This window comes from Salvia hispanica, chromosome 2 (assembly GCF_029641045.1).
Source record: "Salvia hispanica isolate PSC_SH4W2 chromosome 2, Shi_PSC_v1, whole genome shotgun sequence".
NCBI classification, from domain to species: Eukaryota; Viridiplantae; Streptophyta; class Magnoliopsida; order Lamiales; family Lamiaceae; genus Salvia; species Salvia hispanica.
In genome coordinates this window covers 41,575,211-41,591,602 of record NC_142693.1, presented here as the reverse complement: position 1 = coordinate 41,591,602, position 16,392 = coordinate 41,575,211, and the positions used below count along the sequence as shown (strand labels likewise).

General features: G+C 37.5%; 1 protein-coding gene across 1 annotated transcript; it reads right to left on the bottom strand.

Annotated features, from left to right (window-relative positions):
• Positions 1-652: 652 nt before the first annotated feature.
• On the bottom strand, positions 653-2,675 carry LOC125201560 (chloroplast envelope quinone oxidoreductase homolog). Its single transcript, XM_048099725.2, has 4 exons — positions 2,527-2,675; positions 1,991-2,132; positions 1,775-1,866; positions 653-1,609 (listed from the first exon to the last, which is right to left on the bottom strand). Exons 1-4 carry the CDS (start codon positions 2,590-2,592, stop codon positions 920-922), a joined length of 990 nt encoding a protein of 329 aa, XP_047955682.2. The 5' UTR covers positions 2,593-2,675; the 3' UTR covers positions 653-919.
• Between the last annotated feature and the right edge of the window lie 13,717 nt (positions 2,676-16,392).

Sequence of the window (16,392 nt, the reverse complement as noted above, 5' to 3'; positions counted from 1 at the left end):
GTGTTATATTGCTAACTCAATGCTTAATTGTTAAATACAACTCAATAATAGTCATTAGATATTCAAATTAAAGGCCTAGATTATCAACCACGAAATGTCAATACGATCAACAAAAAACGTCAATAAGACCATATGATTAATTCCAAAAAATATCAATAGGGGGGTATTAATGTCAAGTTAGTTATAACTAACTTTTAAAAGAAATCTCAAAACTTTAAATTCATATAACATATATCAAATTAAAGATAATTTTATAAGGATTCCAACGATATACTACATGCATATGTTCCGACGTCAAAATTTGAAAAAAAAAATCTAGAATTTTCGTATTTTTCGTACATAGGTTAATGTCAATGCAACTAAGATAATATGTCAATATAAAGCATATACAATGTCAATCCTAAATTGTGTTGGCATTCTCAAAGCATTGTGTTAATATTTTCGAAACACTATATTGACATTTTCATCCAAAACCCTGATTTGGAGTTTTTTTTTTATCTTTTTCGATTTAATTAATAAAAACGAAAATTACATGTGGCAAATTGTAGACCACACGTTTTCTAAAATCATATGGCCTTAAATTAGTTGTAGTTAACAATTAAATGATAAATTAGCAATTGATCACTTCCCTATCATTAATATACACTATATATGACGATTTTAATTGATATTTTTGATATACATGTATAAGAAACAGTACAATAGAACGATATATCTTACCAAAATTCAGTACACAAGTATATCGAATTTTGGTACAATATATCATAAAATCAGTATGGTAACAATATTTGGTACGATAACAATATGATATTTTCTCATACCGATATTTTCGGACTGTATGACACTTTTGGTATGAGATCAACAAGCTAAAATAAGTGTACACATTTGTCAAATACACAGATCCTTTGTAATTTTACTTCTATGGTTCTACAACGATTTTCCCGGTGGCGTGGCCATCGATGCTCTTCGTCCACGCATCTCCGGCTTTGCTAAGCGGGGTTTTCGAGTCGACGATGGTCTTGAGCTTCCGTTGTCTAACTAAATCAACAAGAAATTGCAGGTTCTCTCCTTTGGGGTTGAGGAGTATCGGTACCAGCTGCTTCTTAGAGAATGTGAGTTTCTTCATAGCAAAAGTGAGCACTGAACTAAGTCCCGGGGTGACGTCGATCACCTTTCCATTCGAGCTCAGGTTTGGCTCGAATACGGACCAAGGAATGGACGTTGCGCAGTGGACCACTGCATCGTACTTCTTCCCCGAGGGGCTAGTGAGAGCAGCCCCCTCCGGAGTCTTGTAGTCAAGAACCTCGTCTGCTCCGAGGCTCTTCACTAGGTCAATGTTACGGGCACCACAGGTGGCTGTTACGTGCGCGTTCCCCAGCTTCGCAAGCTGGATGGCGTAATGACCAACTCCGCCTGAGGCGGCTGTGACGAGAATGTTCTTCTGGGACCCACTTCCATCGAGTTTAAGCCCGGCCGACTGTGTGAGAGCCTGGTGAGCAGTGAGGCCTGCTATGGGAAGGCCTGCACCTTCAGCAGCTGATACTTCGGGAGGCCTCTGAACCGTCAGGTTTTCCTTAGCCACTCCATATTCGGCCAGACCGCCTGCATCCTGTTTCATTGAGATTTATGACTAGATCATGAAAGTAAATCATACAAGAGATACGAAACACGGACTCGAGACGCCTCTATTGACGTTTTAGACATCCACTGTTTTCAGTAAAGAGCAGTTAATCGTTTATTTTCACTATATCTCCGATATCAGCAACAAACTTACAAAGAAATTCAGCAACGCGACAACTTTGTCACCCGGTTTGAAGTTTGTCACTCCGGGTCCAACCTCTATTACCTCTCCAGCAACATCAGTGGCTGCTCAGTAAAACAGAAATAGGTTAAGAAAACTATCACTACTGAAAGTAATTAACGATGTGTTTCCAGCTTCGTAAAATCACTATCCACAAGATCTCAAGAATTCATAACTACGGAGGCCTACCGGGAATGTGAGGGAACTTCGGAGGAAGAAAAGGCCGAAGCATGCCTTTCTGAGTTTTCCAATCAGCAGGATTTAAGGTTATAGCTTCAAACTTTAGCAGTACTTCACCCTTGCTCGGAGTGGGAATCGGAACTTCAACATGCTGCAAGGAGGTAAACTATATCTATGAGTGGATGAATTATAACTAAAATCCAACCTCAAACTACACTTCAACAAACAACATTGTGTGTTATGCACAAATAGCTATCAACAGGCATGCTCGAGAACAAGTCCAAGGTACCACGAAACTAAAAATTGCTTCATGTTAATTTCTATCTCTAACAAGGATTTGCTTCAATCGCATTCCAAGCTGTAACGATGCAGAGCTAATTTATTTCTCCAAGCATGAAATCACGCACAAATGATTACAGAAAGAAGAGTATAGATTGGCAGTTTAACGGAGGTAAAGCTCTTTTCTCAAAATTCGAATTCCAATTGAGTAATCATGAATCCAAGGCACCACAAAAGTAAAAAAGTAAGCAGGGAGTGAAATTCACCTTTAAACCGGCTGCTCCACCGCCATAGCTTTCGAACTGAACCGCATGCATTACCTTCCCAGCCATTACCAAATCACACAACTGCTATTGTTCCTTTACTGTTGGGAAAGAGAGATGGAGGCCTAAACCCTTTTATAGAGCGAAAGGTGAGAAAATGGTGAGACTTTCTTTTCTTTTCTTTATCTAAAATGAAGAATATCATTTGTTTGTTAAAGTTTATATTACCAATACATTACTTTTTAAAAGATAAAAATTATAAATAATAAATTTAGTTTTCGCGCGATTATAAGAAATAAGAGTACACTTAATTAATTTATAATTATAAAAAAAATTAAGTTATAATTTAAATTATGTTCTTTTGAATTAACTCAGTTATTTATTTCAATTAAGACTATTTAAAAAAAGAAATTTAAATTATATAGACACACAATCAAAGCTATACCCAACAAATTTATGATTGAAGTAAAATAATATATTCGGTCAAATATTATACCCATTTCTTCCGTTATTAATTATCACACTTTGATTTAGCACAAATTTTAAAAATCTAATTTGATTTGAGTTGAAAAAATTAGTAGAATACGAGTTCTTAATTAAAACATAATCCCTTAATTAGACGAAGGGGGCCGAGCCGCCCATGCTAAGAAAAGGGATACGGACAGAATTCCCTCATAATTATCACAATAAAATTACATAACATAACTATCACTAATTATTCAAACATGATCCATTAAACATGAATTAAGCTATATAATAACACTCATAATTAGACTAAGGGGGCCGGACCTCCATGCTAATTTAGGAGCCGATCCCAAGAACCTCTTAAGTATAATTTATTAATTAAATTTACCAAACTAACTTAAATAACACTCTTTAATTAGAGCTAAGGTGGTCAAGCCAACCATGCTAAGAAAGTAGTGGGGTGCTAAAGCCCCACCCAACAAAATATGGGTATTGAGCTATTTATAGGCAACTTCAATTATTCTAGAAATTCCATTTTTCTTAATTCTTTATTAATCTCTAGAATACTCTAGTCTTATATGTACATAATAAAATAATTACTCACATGTTTGTAAATTTTCGTACCATGTTTCTTCTAGAAGGAATATTTTAATTTTATTTATAAGGTATGGCTAATTTGTCCTTCTACTTATTAATATTTACAAAATTGTCATAATCCATCTTATACGATTTTATTTCTAATCTTCATATATAATATTATTGTATTACCAACATGTTTTACATTCTAGTTAAATTACTTTCAAAAGCAATACTTATCGTTTATTCAATCGTTTTTCTAACTCGTTCTATTTAATTACTAAAAATTCTTTTTATAATTCATATTTATTTTAACTCTCATTTTATTTTATTTATTTATTTTTATTTTTTAACTCCATGATCTTATAAAATCATATTAAATCATACTAATTAAATTCATGCAATATTCCCAATAATTTCGCCTAAATCGCTGAATTTCGTGTCGGAAAATAATTTCCGACTAAGCCCAATTTTGGGATGTTACATTCTTCCCTCCTTGAAAGAAATTTCGTCCCGAAATTTTCAACAGATAGGTTTAATCACAGACATTCTTATCTTTTATATTTAGTCAGTGTTTCATAATCTTATATGTTACCTCATGCTATACATTTTACTTACTTGATCTAATCCAGAACCGCCTAAATCCGACATTACAAGTAATCCGGGTTTCACTTATTTATATTATTTATTTCCCACGCTTAAAATATAAATGTCCATTAATTAATTGAAGTCTGCAATGGACTTAATTAATTAACATCTTATTAATTCAAAGAGTGGAATCAGCAAGAAACACTTATTTATTATTCATTGAATAATTAAATTCCAACTAGCCAGTTTTCCGAATAATAAAACCTTGTTCGAGCTCCTCTTGAGGACATTATCAAACGAGACTCACCTCCCGCGCGATTCAACATAATATCAATCCTAGCACCGCTAGATATTAATCACCACAACCCAATATATCAGGATTATTTGGTTGCGAAAATCCCGCACCATTTGATAAGTCAAAGTAGTGCATAATCAATACCGCATGCTCAATGCTAACGTATGTAGATTAAGAAATAGTATTTTATCAAGACCTAGTCTTTCAGTAGATAGCATAAAGACACGTCATGCTGTTAGATCCATTCAGTGCTATACCACACCAACGTCATCTTATTTCAGAAAGGCTTAGAAATAATCGGACTGACATTGCAACCTTTCATGATATGTGGCCAAAGCCTATCTAGGTTGTGAAATTCTTCTTTCTCCTAAGGTAAACACATATTCAGAGAATGACTTCCTCGATCACTGATTAGTCATAGAACTAAGTCAGTGTAACCCCAAGGACATTACATGAATGACTGGTAAACTAGAATATAGCAATTAGTCTTTCTCAAGCACTATTGTATACTCTTTACCTCAATCAAAGTCCTTTGTCATGGTTAATATGATATACGCTTGTCATGCATAAGCACAACTAATATCAAACTTAGTACACATTATAGCATACATGAGACAACTATCTTCGAAACTAGTCTCATAATTCTTGATCTCTCTAAGCGTCAAACGACACTTAACTAGAGACAAGACAATTCCATCTTGAAAGGTATAAACCTTTTCATGGAATTTCTAATGCTAAAATGTTCCAAGCAATGTGTAGATATAGGATTCCTAAGAGAATCTCAACATTCTTTCTAGCATCTTAAAAGGATTTAGATGCTAAGAATGTAATTAGTTTATCTTAAATCCTTTATCTTAAACTGGGCAGACAACCAGTTTCCTACGCCAGATGCCAATCTTAGTTGTTTGCAACTTTTGTAGATTTCATTGTCTAGCCATTTGAGATCCACATTTACACTTGCAAAGATACTTTCTCCCACTAACTGACACAACCTGTAGGTTGTATGGAAAGTCTTGTAAAATATGTTATCTTTCTTAGATTGTAATATGGAATCTATCACCTTTTCAAAGATGATTATCCAAATTAACCAATACTACATTGTAGTTAAAAGGATTATGTTCAAGTTAATCTAAGATTGAGTCTTACAACACTCTTAGACCCTTGAACTTGTTGTGTTCCACATGAACGCTCTCACTACGACATGATTCTTTTACAATCTTATGTACTGAAGTTGATTTTATTAGTGCAATAGTTTCTAATGGTATGACTTCTTGGTAATGTGGAAAATCCGATATCTCTCTCTTTATTTTGAGAGTTATCACGTTGTTAGGCTTGTAGTTCCTCTCTTGATCTTCATACAAGAATTCTATCTTTGAAGGTTACAGAACTTATAACCTTACATCATTTGGGACAACCTTAAAACATGCCTCAGTACTCAACTCCAATTTCTTGGACACTTTTCCAACACGTGTTGGAACAACATTACACCTTGAGATGTTCTTGAAGGGGTTGGCAGCGGAAGCGCACTCATATATCGATTACATAATAATCATGATCTATTTAGCAGATTATTTAGACAAATTCTATTAGCACAATTATCACATGTATCATGCTCATAACTCAAATAAATCATGCTTTAAATTAATTAAAACCTAAAACATGCTTTTCTACGGTTTAGCTATTTTACCTTAATGATTCTTCAAAGAATCGAAAATAGCTAGCGCTTTCTCCACGTGAAGATCTTCAGTACTAAACCACGGATCTTCTGTCTGGTTCCCGGACTGTAAACTGATATCAGGGTGGGATGATCTCACCAGTATACTAGGACTTAAATAAAGAAGACGGAAAACCTATCCCTCGGAGGAGAGAAAATCGCCCCTTGTCTTTGTAGAGAGGGGGACGAAAATTATGAAGAAAAACAAGTGTGTTTTATGTCTCCTTTATTCTCCTATTTATATTAAGTCACAAATTGGGCCAAGACAGGGATCTGTGGGAGGTTTTGGATATGGGCTCCTCCAATTAGCTTTTTACTAATTAAATTAAACCCAATTTAATATAAGCTTATAATTGGAATATTACGAGTAGCCACTACAGAAGTACTATTGCACTCCCCATCCAAATTCGAAATTATAAGTACTCTAGGTTTCTATTGCTTGATATTTACTTCCCGCGCTTAAGATAGAAGCATCCATTAATTAATTATTGTCTGTTATGGACTTAATTAATTAATTTCCTATTTATTCCAAGAGTGGACTCAACAAAAAAATCTTATTTATTATTCATAGAGTAATCAAACTCCAACTAGCTAGGTTCCGAATAATAAAACATTATTTCAAGCTCCTCTTGAGGATATTATCAAACGAGACTCACCTCGTGCACGATTCAACATAATAGCAATCCTAGCACCGCTAGATATTAATCACAACTACCCAATAATCCAGGCTTATTGGGGTATGAAAAACCCGCAACATTTGGTAAGTCAAAGTAGTTCATAATCAATACCGTATGCTCAATGCTAACGTACATTGATTAAGAAACAATAATTTACAAGACCTCGTCTTTCAGTAGATAGCATAAATATATGTCTCGCTGTTAGATCCAATTCAGTGCTATATCACACCAACGATATCTTATTTCAGTAAGACTTAGAAATAATCGGACTGAGATTGCAACCTTTCACGATAGGTAGTCTAAGCCTATCTAGGTTGCGAAATTCTTCTTTTTCTTTGTTCAGAACTGACTGTGTTACCTTAAAGTGAACGACTCCCACAACCGGTATACTAAAATAAAGACTTAGACTTTGTTAAGTTACTTATACATTTAAACATGTAATAAACATCCGTTAAATGTAAAACATAACAACATTATGACAAAAATAATCTGTTTATTCCTTTGGAAAATAAAATAAGAGTTTTAACAGGATTCAATCACTTGAAAGGTGATTTCTAGTATACAACTCTAACAATCTCCTACTTATACTCAAAACAGCTTTCGAGCGAGTTGAGGTCTCGAGCGAGTCGAACTCCCATTCCTTCAACATGGCGCTCGAACGGTTTCACCGCCAATGCCTTTGTAAAGGGATCTATCAGGTTGTTTTCTGACGCAATCTTGACCACTTGTATGTCTCCTCTCTACACTATATCTCTAATGATATGATACTTCATCTCTATGTGTTTGCTCGCTTTGTGAGCTCTTGGTTCCTTCGAATTCGCCACAGCACCAGAATTGTCACAATAAATGGTGATGCTCTTGGGCAGATTCGTGACCACACCTAAGTCCATAAGAAAGTTCTTGAGCCATACAGCCTCCTTTGCAGCCTCCGAAGCGGCCACATATTCGGCTTCCATGGTAGAGTATGCAATGCATTTCTGCTTTACACTCTTCCAAATTACGGCTCCACCTCCTAAGGTAAACACATAACCAGAAGTAGATTTCCCCGAGTCTTGATCAGCTTGAAAGTCTGAATCATTATATCCCAAAGGACAAAGCTCGCCTGCTTTGTAAACTAGAACATAGTCCTTAGTCCGTTTAAAGTACTTGAGTATGTTCTTTACTGCAGTCCAATGTCCTTGGCCCGGATTCGTCTAATATCTTGCTACCATGCCAACAGCAAAGCAAATATCAGGCCTTGTACAAAGCATAGCATACATGAGACTACCAACTGCCGAAGCATATGGTATCTTTCTCATCTCTGCTATCTCAGATGCTGTCTTAGGACACATATCTTGAGATAAATGGATGCCATGTCTAAAAGGTAAGAAACCTTTCTTGGCATCTTGCATTTTAAAACAACTAAGTACAGTGTCGATGTAAGGTTCTTGAGATAAGCACAACATCCTTTTCTCATGGTCCCTTAGGACCTTGATACCTAGAATGTGTCTCGCGTCTCCCATATCCTTCATCTCAAACTAGTTTGACAACCACGTTCGTACTGATGACATCTTTTTATTGTTTCCAATTAGAAGAATGTCATCTACATATAAAACTAAGAACACCACATTCCCTTTCTCAACCTTCTTGTACACGCAGCTCTCGTTAGGGCACTTTTCGAATCCAAACTTATGAACAGTTTGATCGAAGCACTGATTCCATGATCTAGATGCTTGCTTGAGGCCATAAATGGCCTTCTTAAGCTTCCATACCATGTGCTCTTTGCCCTTAATGGCATAACCCTCGGGTTGTTCCATGTAGATGGTCTCCTCAAGACTACCGTTCAAGAACGCATTCTTAACGTCCATCTGCCACACACCCCAATCCATGTAAGTTGCTATAGACAATAGAATCCGGATCGATTTGAGCATGGCCACCGGGGAGAAGGTCTCGTCGTAATCGACACCTTCCTTTTGGGTGTACCCCTTAGCCACTAGTCTTGCCTTAAAGACTTTCACTCGTCCATCGGGTCCACGTTTACGTTTGTATATCCACTTGCTCCCAATGGCAGTACAGTCTTCGGGTAGGAAAGATAAATCGTAGACGTCTTTGTCTATCATAGATTGTAGTTTCGAATCCATTGCACTTACCCATTGGCAATGATCGACATCCGCCTGCGCCGCTGTAAAATTCCAGGGATCTAATATTGTTGTCCGAGGAGTGATCCATAGATTCTCCCAAATCAATGTAACTATCGGGCTCCTGGAGACCCTACCACTGCGGCGCGACACTACAACATTAGGTGTAGAAGTTGAAGGTTCGGGAATTGGTTGTACAGTTGGTACTTGTTATTGGTTAATGGAACTTGTGACTGAAGTGAGCTCTTCTAGAGCCACCTCACTGCTGGGTTTATGATTCATAACAAAGTCTTCCTCTAAGAATGTCGCGTGAGTGCTCACAATGACTTTCTTGTCTCGGAGACTATAGAATTCATAAGCTTTCGAACCTCTGGGGTAACCTATAAACAAACATACCTCTGTCCTTGACTCCAGCTTAGTTGGATCATTTTCCATAACGTGAGCTGGACACCCCCATATCTTGAGATGTTCCAGATAGGGCTTGCGCACATCCCATAACTCATATGGAGTGGCAGGAACAGATTTTGACGGTAAATTGTCTAAAATATGGCTCGCGGAAAGCAAGGCATGTCCCCAAAACGAAATAGGCAGTCGTGCATAACTCATCATCGATTGAACCATGTTTAACAATATGTTATGTTCATTCTTTCAACTACGCCATTCTGCTGGGGTGTGCCCGGCGCAGTCAGTTGGGATTCAATTCCCTCTACCGATAAGTAGTCCAAAAACTCGGCACTAAGGTATTTGCCTCTGCGATCAGATCGCAGGCTTTTGATACGTTTTCCATGACGCGTCTCCGCATAAGCCTTAAACTCTTTGAACTTGTTAAAAGATTCAGACTTAAAGCGCATCAAATAAACACATCCAACTTTCGAGTAATCATCAATAAAGGTGATGAAATAGCGAAAGTCGCCTCTTTCCTCGGTTGACATTGGTCCACATACATCAGTATGAACGAGTTCTAGTACTTCCTTGGCCCTATTTTCTTTCACCCTAAAAGGTCTCTTAGTCATCTTGCCTTCCAAGCAGGATTCACATGTGGAAAACGACTCAGTGTCTAGACCTTTAAGAAGGTCTTGGTCCACTAGAGTTTGAATCCTTGTTTGGTTGGCATGACCAAGTCTAAGGTGCCATAAGTACGTTTCGTTCATTGAACTTGAAGGTTCCTTTCTTTTCTTTGAAATTTTCGATGCATTATTGAGTTCTAATTTGCGATTGTTATATTGTGTAGATATGATTGTGTACATATTATTTTCCATGATACCACGGCAGATATAAGAACCATCTTTCTTAATAACACAATTGTCATTAAAAGAAATCGAATATCCATCAAAAACCAATTTAGAAACTGAAATTAAATTTCTTCTAAAAGAAGGTATCAACAAAACATTCTTCAAAACCAAAAATCTATCACTACTAAAATGCAAATAAACGTCTCCCACTGCTACGGCCGCCACTTTAGTAGGGTCGCCCAGCTGTACTTCGATCTCTCCATCATATAGCCGTCTTGTCACCTGCATTAAGTCATGATCAAAACAAATATGATTAGTAGCTCCAGTGTCTATAACTCAAGTATGAGATGAAGCCGAGGCCAAACATGACTCGACAACTAGAGCTTGATGCATACCTGTAGCCTTACCCTTTTTAGGGCAGTCTGGCTTCTAATGCCCCTTCTCTTCACACCTGAAACACTTTCCTGTTTGCTTCTTTCCCGACCTCCTCTTTTTCTTTCCCTTAGCTTCCTTAGGTGCGCGCTGGTTTGTCACTTTCTTCTTTCCTGCTCCAGGCCTAGGGCCAGAGGAACGATGTGACGAACTAAACATCGCAGCCTTAGCTTGGTTCATGAGATCCTCTGCCGACTGAAGTTAAGTCAACAACTCAGCCAAGGTGTAGTTTCTTTTGTTTTATCTCAAAGTTGAGCTTGAACTGCTGAAAGCTAGGGGCAGACTCTGAAGGATGATAGTAACTTGGGACTCGGCATCAATGATGCCTCCCAAAACCTCAATTTGATTGAGGTGGCTCATCATCTCGAGGACATGGTCCCGCACAGATGAACCTTCCTTCATAGTCTTGCACATGATACTTCGAAAGGCTTAAGACTTAACCGTTCGATTCTGAGTACCAAAGAGATTCGTGGGATTTTGCATAACTCGGTGGCAGTCGCCATGACGGCATGCTGATGTCTAAGCACCGTTGACATGGAGGCCAACATATAACACTTAGCCATCTCACTCGCCTTATGCCACCGCTTATGTGCATCTCGCACTGCCTGCGCGGCATTAGCCGCTGGCCTGGAGGCCGTGGAATAGTGAGCACGAACTTGTACTTATCAGCCGTGAGAACGATGTCCAAAATTTTTTTCCATTCTATGTAATTTTGGCCCTCGAGTTTGTTTTCTTTAAGAATTGCAGAAAGAGGATTGAGTGACATGATGACGATTTAGTTTGCACTGCAAAACAGAATATATACTATTTGTCATAAACTTATGTGATGAAATTGAGGAAGTTAACCATAAAACTTTTCAAATTCTCACAACTGTAAAAATTAAAATTTTGTACCCACAAGCAGAGGTCAATATGGATTAAAATTTTAACATTTTTACTGGTCACAACATCGACGAATAGTCCAGAGACCGCAGCACGACATGGCCACCAAATGTTTCCTAAGCACGACCATCAGATTTAGCATTACAGAATCTTGTTTCTACAACACACTCCCATAACAATGTTCATGAGCTGATAACAAGACCAAACTATCTCATAAATTCTGTTTGGACTTCTGAAACTTGTAATTTCTTAGGATTATTGTCCCCACAGCATGGGTGGCGATAATATTGGAAACTACTTTCTAGTCCATACTATTTACATATGAGAAGTCCACGTATATATGAACTCGCTATTTCTTAGGATTACTGTCCCCACAGCATGGGTGGCGATAAGATTCAAAAAGTAGCTTCATAAGTTGTGGATCAATCGATGGAGACCATATACAAACTTAGTTCGTAATTATCGCTTAAATATTTGAGTTATGGTTTTTCATTAGTTATCCTTAGCCTTAGTGCAGATTAAAGGCTTAATAAAATTCTGTTGGCATTTAATTGACTGGATAATGAAATCTTTTATAATCTTTTAAACATCTTATTAAAGGATAATGTATTAATTACTAGAGTTTAATCCGTATTCATGTCTTCTATAAGATTTATCTAAAATAATTAATTATTTATATCTTGGACTGACATGAATAAATAAACTTAAATTAATTCATTATTAAGATTAGGAAGAGCATAATTTTATATTATTTAATGAAATCATATATATCTATCCATATAAGGATTCTAGATACATAATATAATTAGGAAACTATTAAATTATTTTTGTCCATATCATCTAGGAATAAAATAAATATATTCATTTCCATAGTCAATAATCTAAATATTCCTAAAATCTAGGGAAATCTTCCCAAAATATTTTATTTGTATTAAATACTAATATTTTAATAATATCTTTTAATTTATGAATCAAATAATCATTAAAATAATATTTCATCGTTATCTCATCGTACGAGGTTGGCACGCACGACGAACGACGAAAATCTGCTGGGACATTCTCGCCGGAACAGCGGATTCGCCGCCCAGCAGTCATCGGCAGCCCGCGCAATGCGCGGCTGCTTCCTTCTCCCTCTTCGTCGTGTGAAGAACGCCGACTACACCCTTCATCGTCGTCAGCCTCTGCGCGCCGGCCGACGCGCTTCTCCGGTGACCTCCCTTTCCCACCGTTCAATCTCGCATGAACTAGCCGCCGCCGCATGCGGCATTGCCAATTCTCGGTTCAGCGTCGATCGGCCAGGGTTCCGGCTAGGGTTAGGTTTAGGGTTAGGGTTCTTCGCGGCGGATAAGACAGTCGCTGCTCTCGGACGAGCAGCGAGCTCCATCTCATTCCACTGCCGTCGACCGCCGTCAGATTAGGGAAGAAGGCCACCGCGGTCTTGCCTACGGCGTGGACGAGTTCGTTTTCACGTCGCAGAGCAATCGCACACTTACTCCCACTTTCTAGGCGCGATTTCTTGGAGATCGCCGGTTCCGGTGGTCACACCGGCGGCGCGCACGAGTCCACCCTCGTTCACGCGTCATAAGTCGATCGCCATCCCTACTCTCACTTGCTCGACAACCATACTCCGAACGCATGTAGCGCGATTCGTTTCGGCGCAAGCGCCGACGAATCGCACGTCTCGTGCGCTCGAAATATTTGAGTTCTTTGTTTCGATTGTTCTTGAGTTCATCATGCATATTACAATAACAACTAAAAACAAGAACATGCTTTGAAAAAAAAAGCATGCATACATCAATTTCGCGAAATATAAATCCAAATAATAATCGTGATCTATTTAGCAGCGGAAGCGCACTCATAAATCGATTACATAATAATCCTGATCTATTTAGCAGATTATTTAGACAAATTTTATTCGCACAATTATCACATGTATCATGCTCATAACTCAAATAAATCATGCTTTAAATTAATTAAAACCTAAAACATGCTTTTCTACGGTTTAGCTATTTTACCTTCTGATTCTCCAAAGAATCGAAGATAGCTAGCGCCTTCTCCACATGAAGATCTTCAGTACTAAACCACGAATCTTCTGTCTGGTTCCCGGACTGTAAACTGATATTAGGGTGGGCTGATCTCACCAGTATACTAGGACTTAAATAAAGAAAACGGAAAACCTATCCCTCGGAGTAGAGAAAATCGCCCCTTCTCTTTTTAGAGAGGGGGACGAAAATTATGAAGAAAAACAAGTGTGTTTTATGTCTCCTTTATTCTCCTATTTATATTAAGTCACAAATTTGGCCCAGACAGGGATCTGTGGAAGGTTTTGGATATGGGCTCCTCCAATTATCTTTTTACTAATTAATGTAAACCCAATTTAATATAAGCTTATAATTGGAATATTACGAGCAGCCACTACAGAAGTAATATTGCGCTCCTCATCCAAATCTGAAATTATAAGTACTCCGGGTTTCCATTGCTTGATATTTATTTCCCGCGCTTAAGATAGATACATCAATTAATTAATTATTGTCTGCTATGGACTTAATTAATTAATATCTTATTTTTTCCAAGAGTGGAATCAGCGAAAAAATCTTATTTATTATTCATAGAGTAATCAAACTCCAACTAGCTAGGTTCCGAATAATAAAACCTTATTTCAAGCTCCTCTTGAGGATGTTATCAAACGAGACTCACCTCGCGCACGATTCAACATAATAGCAATCCTTGCACCGCTAGATATTAATCACCACTACCCAATATACCAGGCTTATTGGGTTGTGAAAACCCACACCATTTGGTAAGTCAAAGTAGTGCATAATCAATACCGTATGCTCAATGCTAACGTACATTGATTAAGAAACAATAATTTATAAGACCTCGTCTTTCAGTAGATAGCATAAAGACATGTCTCGTTGTTAGATCCAATTCAGTGCTATACCACACCAACGTCATTTTATTTCAGTAAGGCTTAAAAATAATCGGACTGACATTGCAACCTTTCACGATAGGTAGTCTAAGCCTATCTAGGTTGTGAAATTCTTCTTTTTCTTTGTTCAGAACTGACCGTGTTACCTTAAAGTGAACGACGCCCACAACTGGTCTAGTAAAACAAAGATTTAGACTTTGTTAAGTTACTTATACATTTAAACATGTAATAAACATCCATTGAATGTAAAACATAACAATATTATGACAAAAATAATTTGTTTATTCCTTTGAAAAATGAAATAATTTTAGGTACTGAAGTTGATTTTATTAGTGCAAAAGTTTCTAATGGTATGACTTCTTGGTAATGTGGAAAATCCGATATCTCTCTCTTTATTTTGAGAGTTATCACGCTGTTAGGCTTGTAGTTCCTCTCTTGATCTTCATACAAGAATTATATCTTTGAAGAGTACATAACTTATAACCTTACATCATTTGGGACAACCTTAAAACATGCCTCAGTACTCAAGTCCAATTTCTTGGACACTTTTCCAACACATGTTGGAACAACCTTACACCTTGAGATGTTCTAGACTAGAGACACTCTAGTCCACAACTCATGTTTTGTAGAAGGTGCTGATGTTGGTAGTTTCTTAGACGTTATCCCATTAATGACAAGATTTTAATGAGTACAACTCATCACTTAATCAAACTTGTCTTAAAAAGACTTCAATTCCTTCTTACATAACCTGATCTTGTAAACCCAAACTCCAACGATAACCAGATTCCTTATATAAGTAGTATTGAGTCTCTAAAGAGCAAAACCATGTCAGAGGCTCCGAAGAGCAAACCACATCAGAGGCCCAAGAGGACAATTATCATATTGATTTCCCCCGCGTGGGGACCGATCGACATATCATATTTTATTTCCGCCGCGTGCAAACCTATCAAAATATTATGGTGCACCAATATACATATCATATTGATCGAATATCAGATATCATTTCCCCCGCGCGGTGACCGTTCGGACCCAAGTACAATCTTAGGCTTGTACCATGGTACACGAATATTTCCACCGCGTGTGGACCGATCGGACTCTAGCATAAGACTCGAGCCTGCATCATGATGCAGTACCTATTTCTCCCGCGTGAAGACCGATCGGGTCCGAGTAGAACTCACCCTACATCATGGTGTACAATCATCCTATTTGCTGGGGTTTGGTGCATCTTGCACAGCGGAAGACTTGTACAAAACAAATAAATCAGACACGGATCTATTTGACCAATTATGCGATTAATCAATTCACATGTTAAACAAGTAATTGCAGCTAGAACGCAAATAATCCATGCTCATAGAAAGTAAATCCTATACATGAATACTACAGTTTAGAGTTACCGATTTGATTCTCCAAAGAATCGTCGATTGCTTGCGCCTTCTCCACGTGATGATCTTCAATACTAGACCACGGATCTTCTGAATGGTTCCCGAACTGTATTTCGATATCAGGGTGGGCTGATCTTATCAAAATACTAGGACTCGAATAAAGAAGACATAAATATTCTTCACGGAGGAAAAGCTGAAAATCTCACAGAGGAGAATTATCTTGAAAAAAAATCGTCCTCTCTACTTAATTGTAGTAGACGTGATTTTCACTATTCTGCAATCTTAAATTCTGTCTTATTTATTCTCCTACTTATATTAAGTTCATATAGGGCTCAGTCAGGGATCTACGCAAGGCTTTTGGATATGGGCTCCCCCAATTAGCTTTTTATTAATTAAATTGAACCTACAATTTAATACAAGCTTATATTGGAATATTACGAGCAGTCACTATAGAGGTAATATTGCACTCCCCATCCAAATCCGACATTACAAGTAATCCGGGTTTCAGTTATTTATATTATTTATTTCCCACGCTTAAGATATATAAATGTCCATTAATTGATTGAAGTCTGCTATGGAC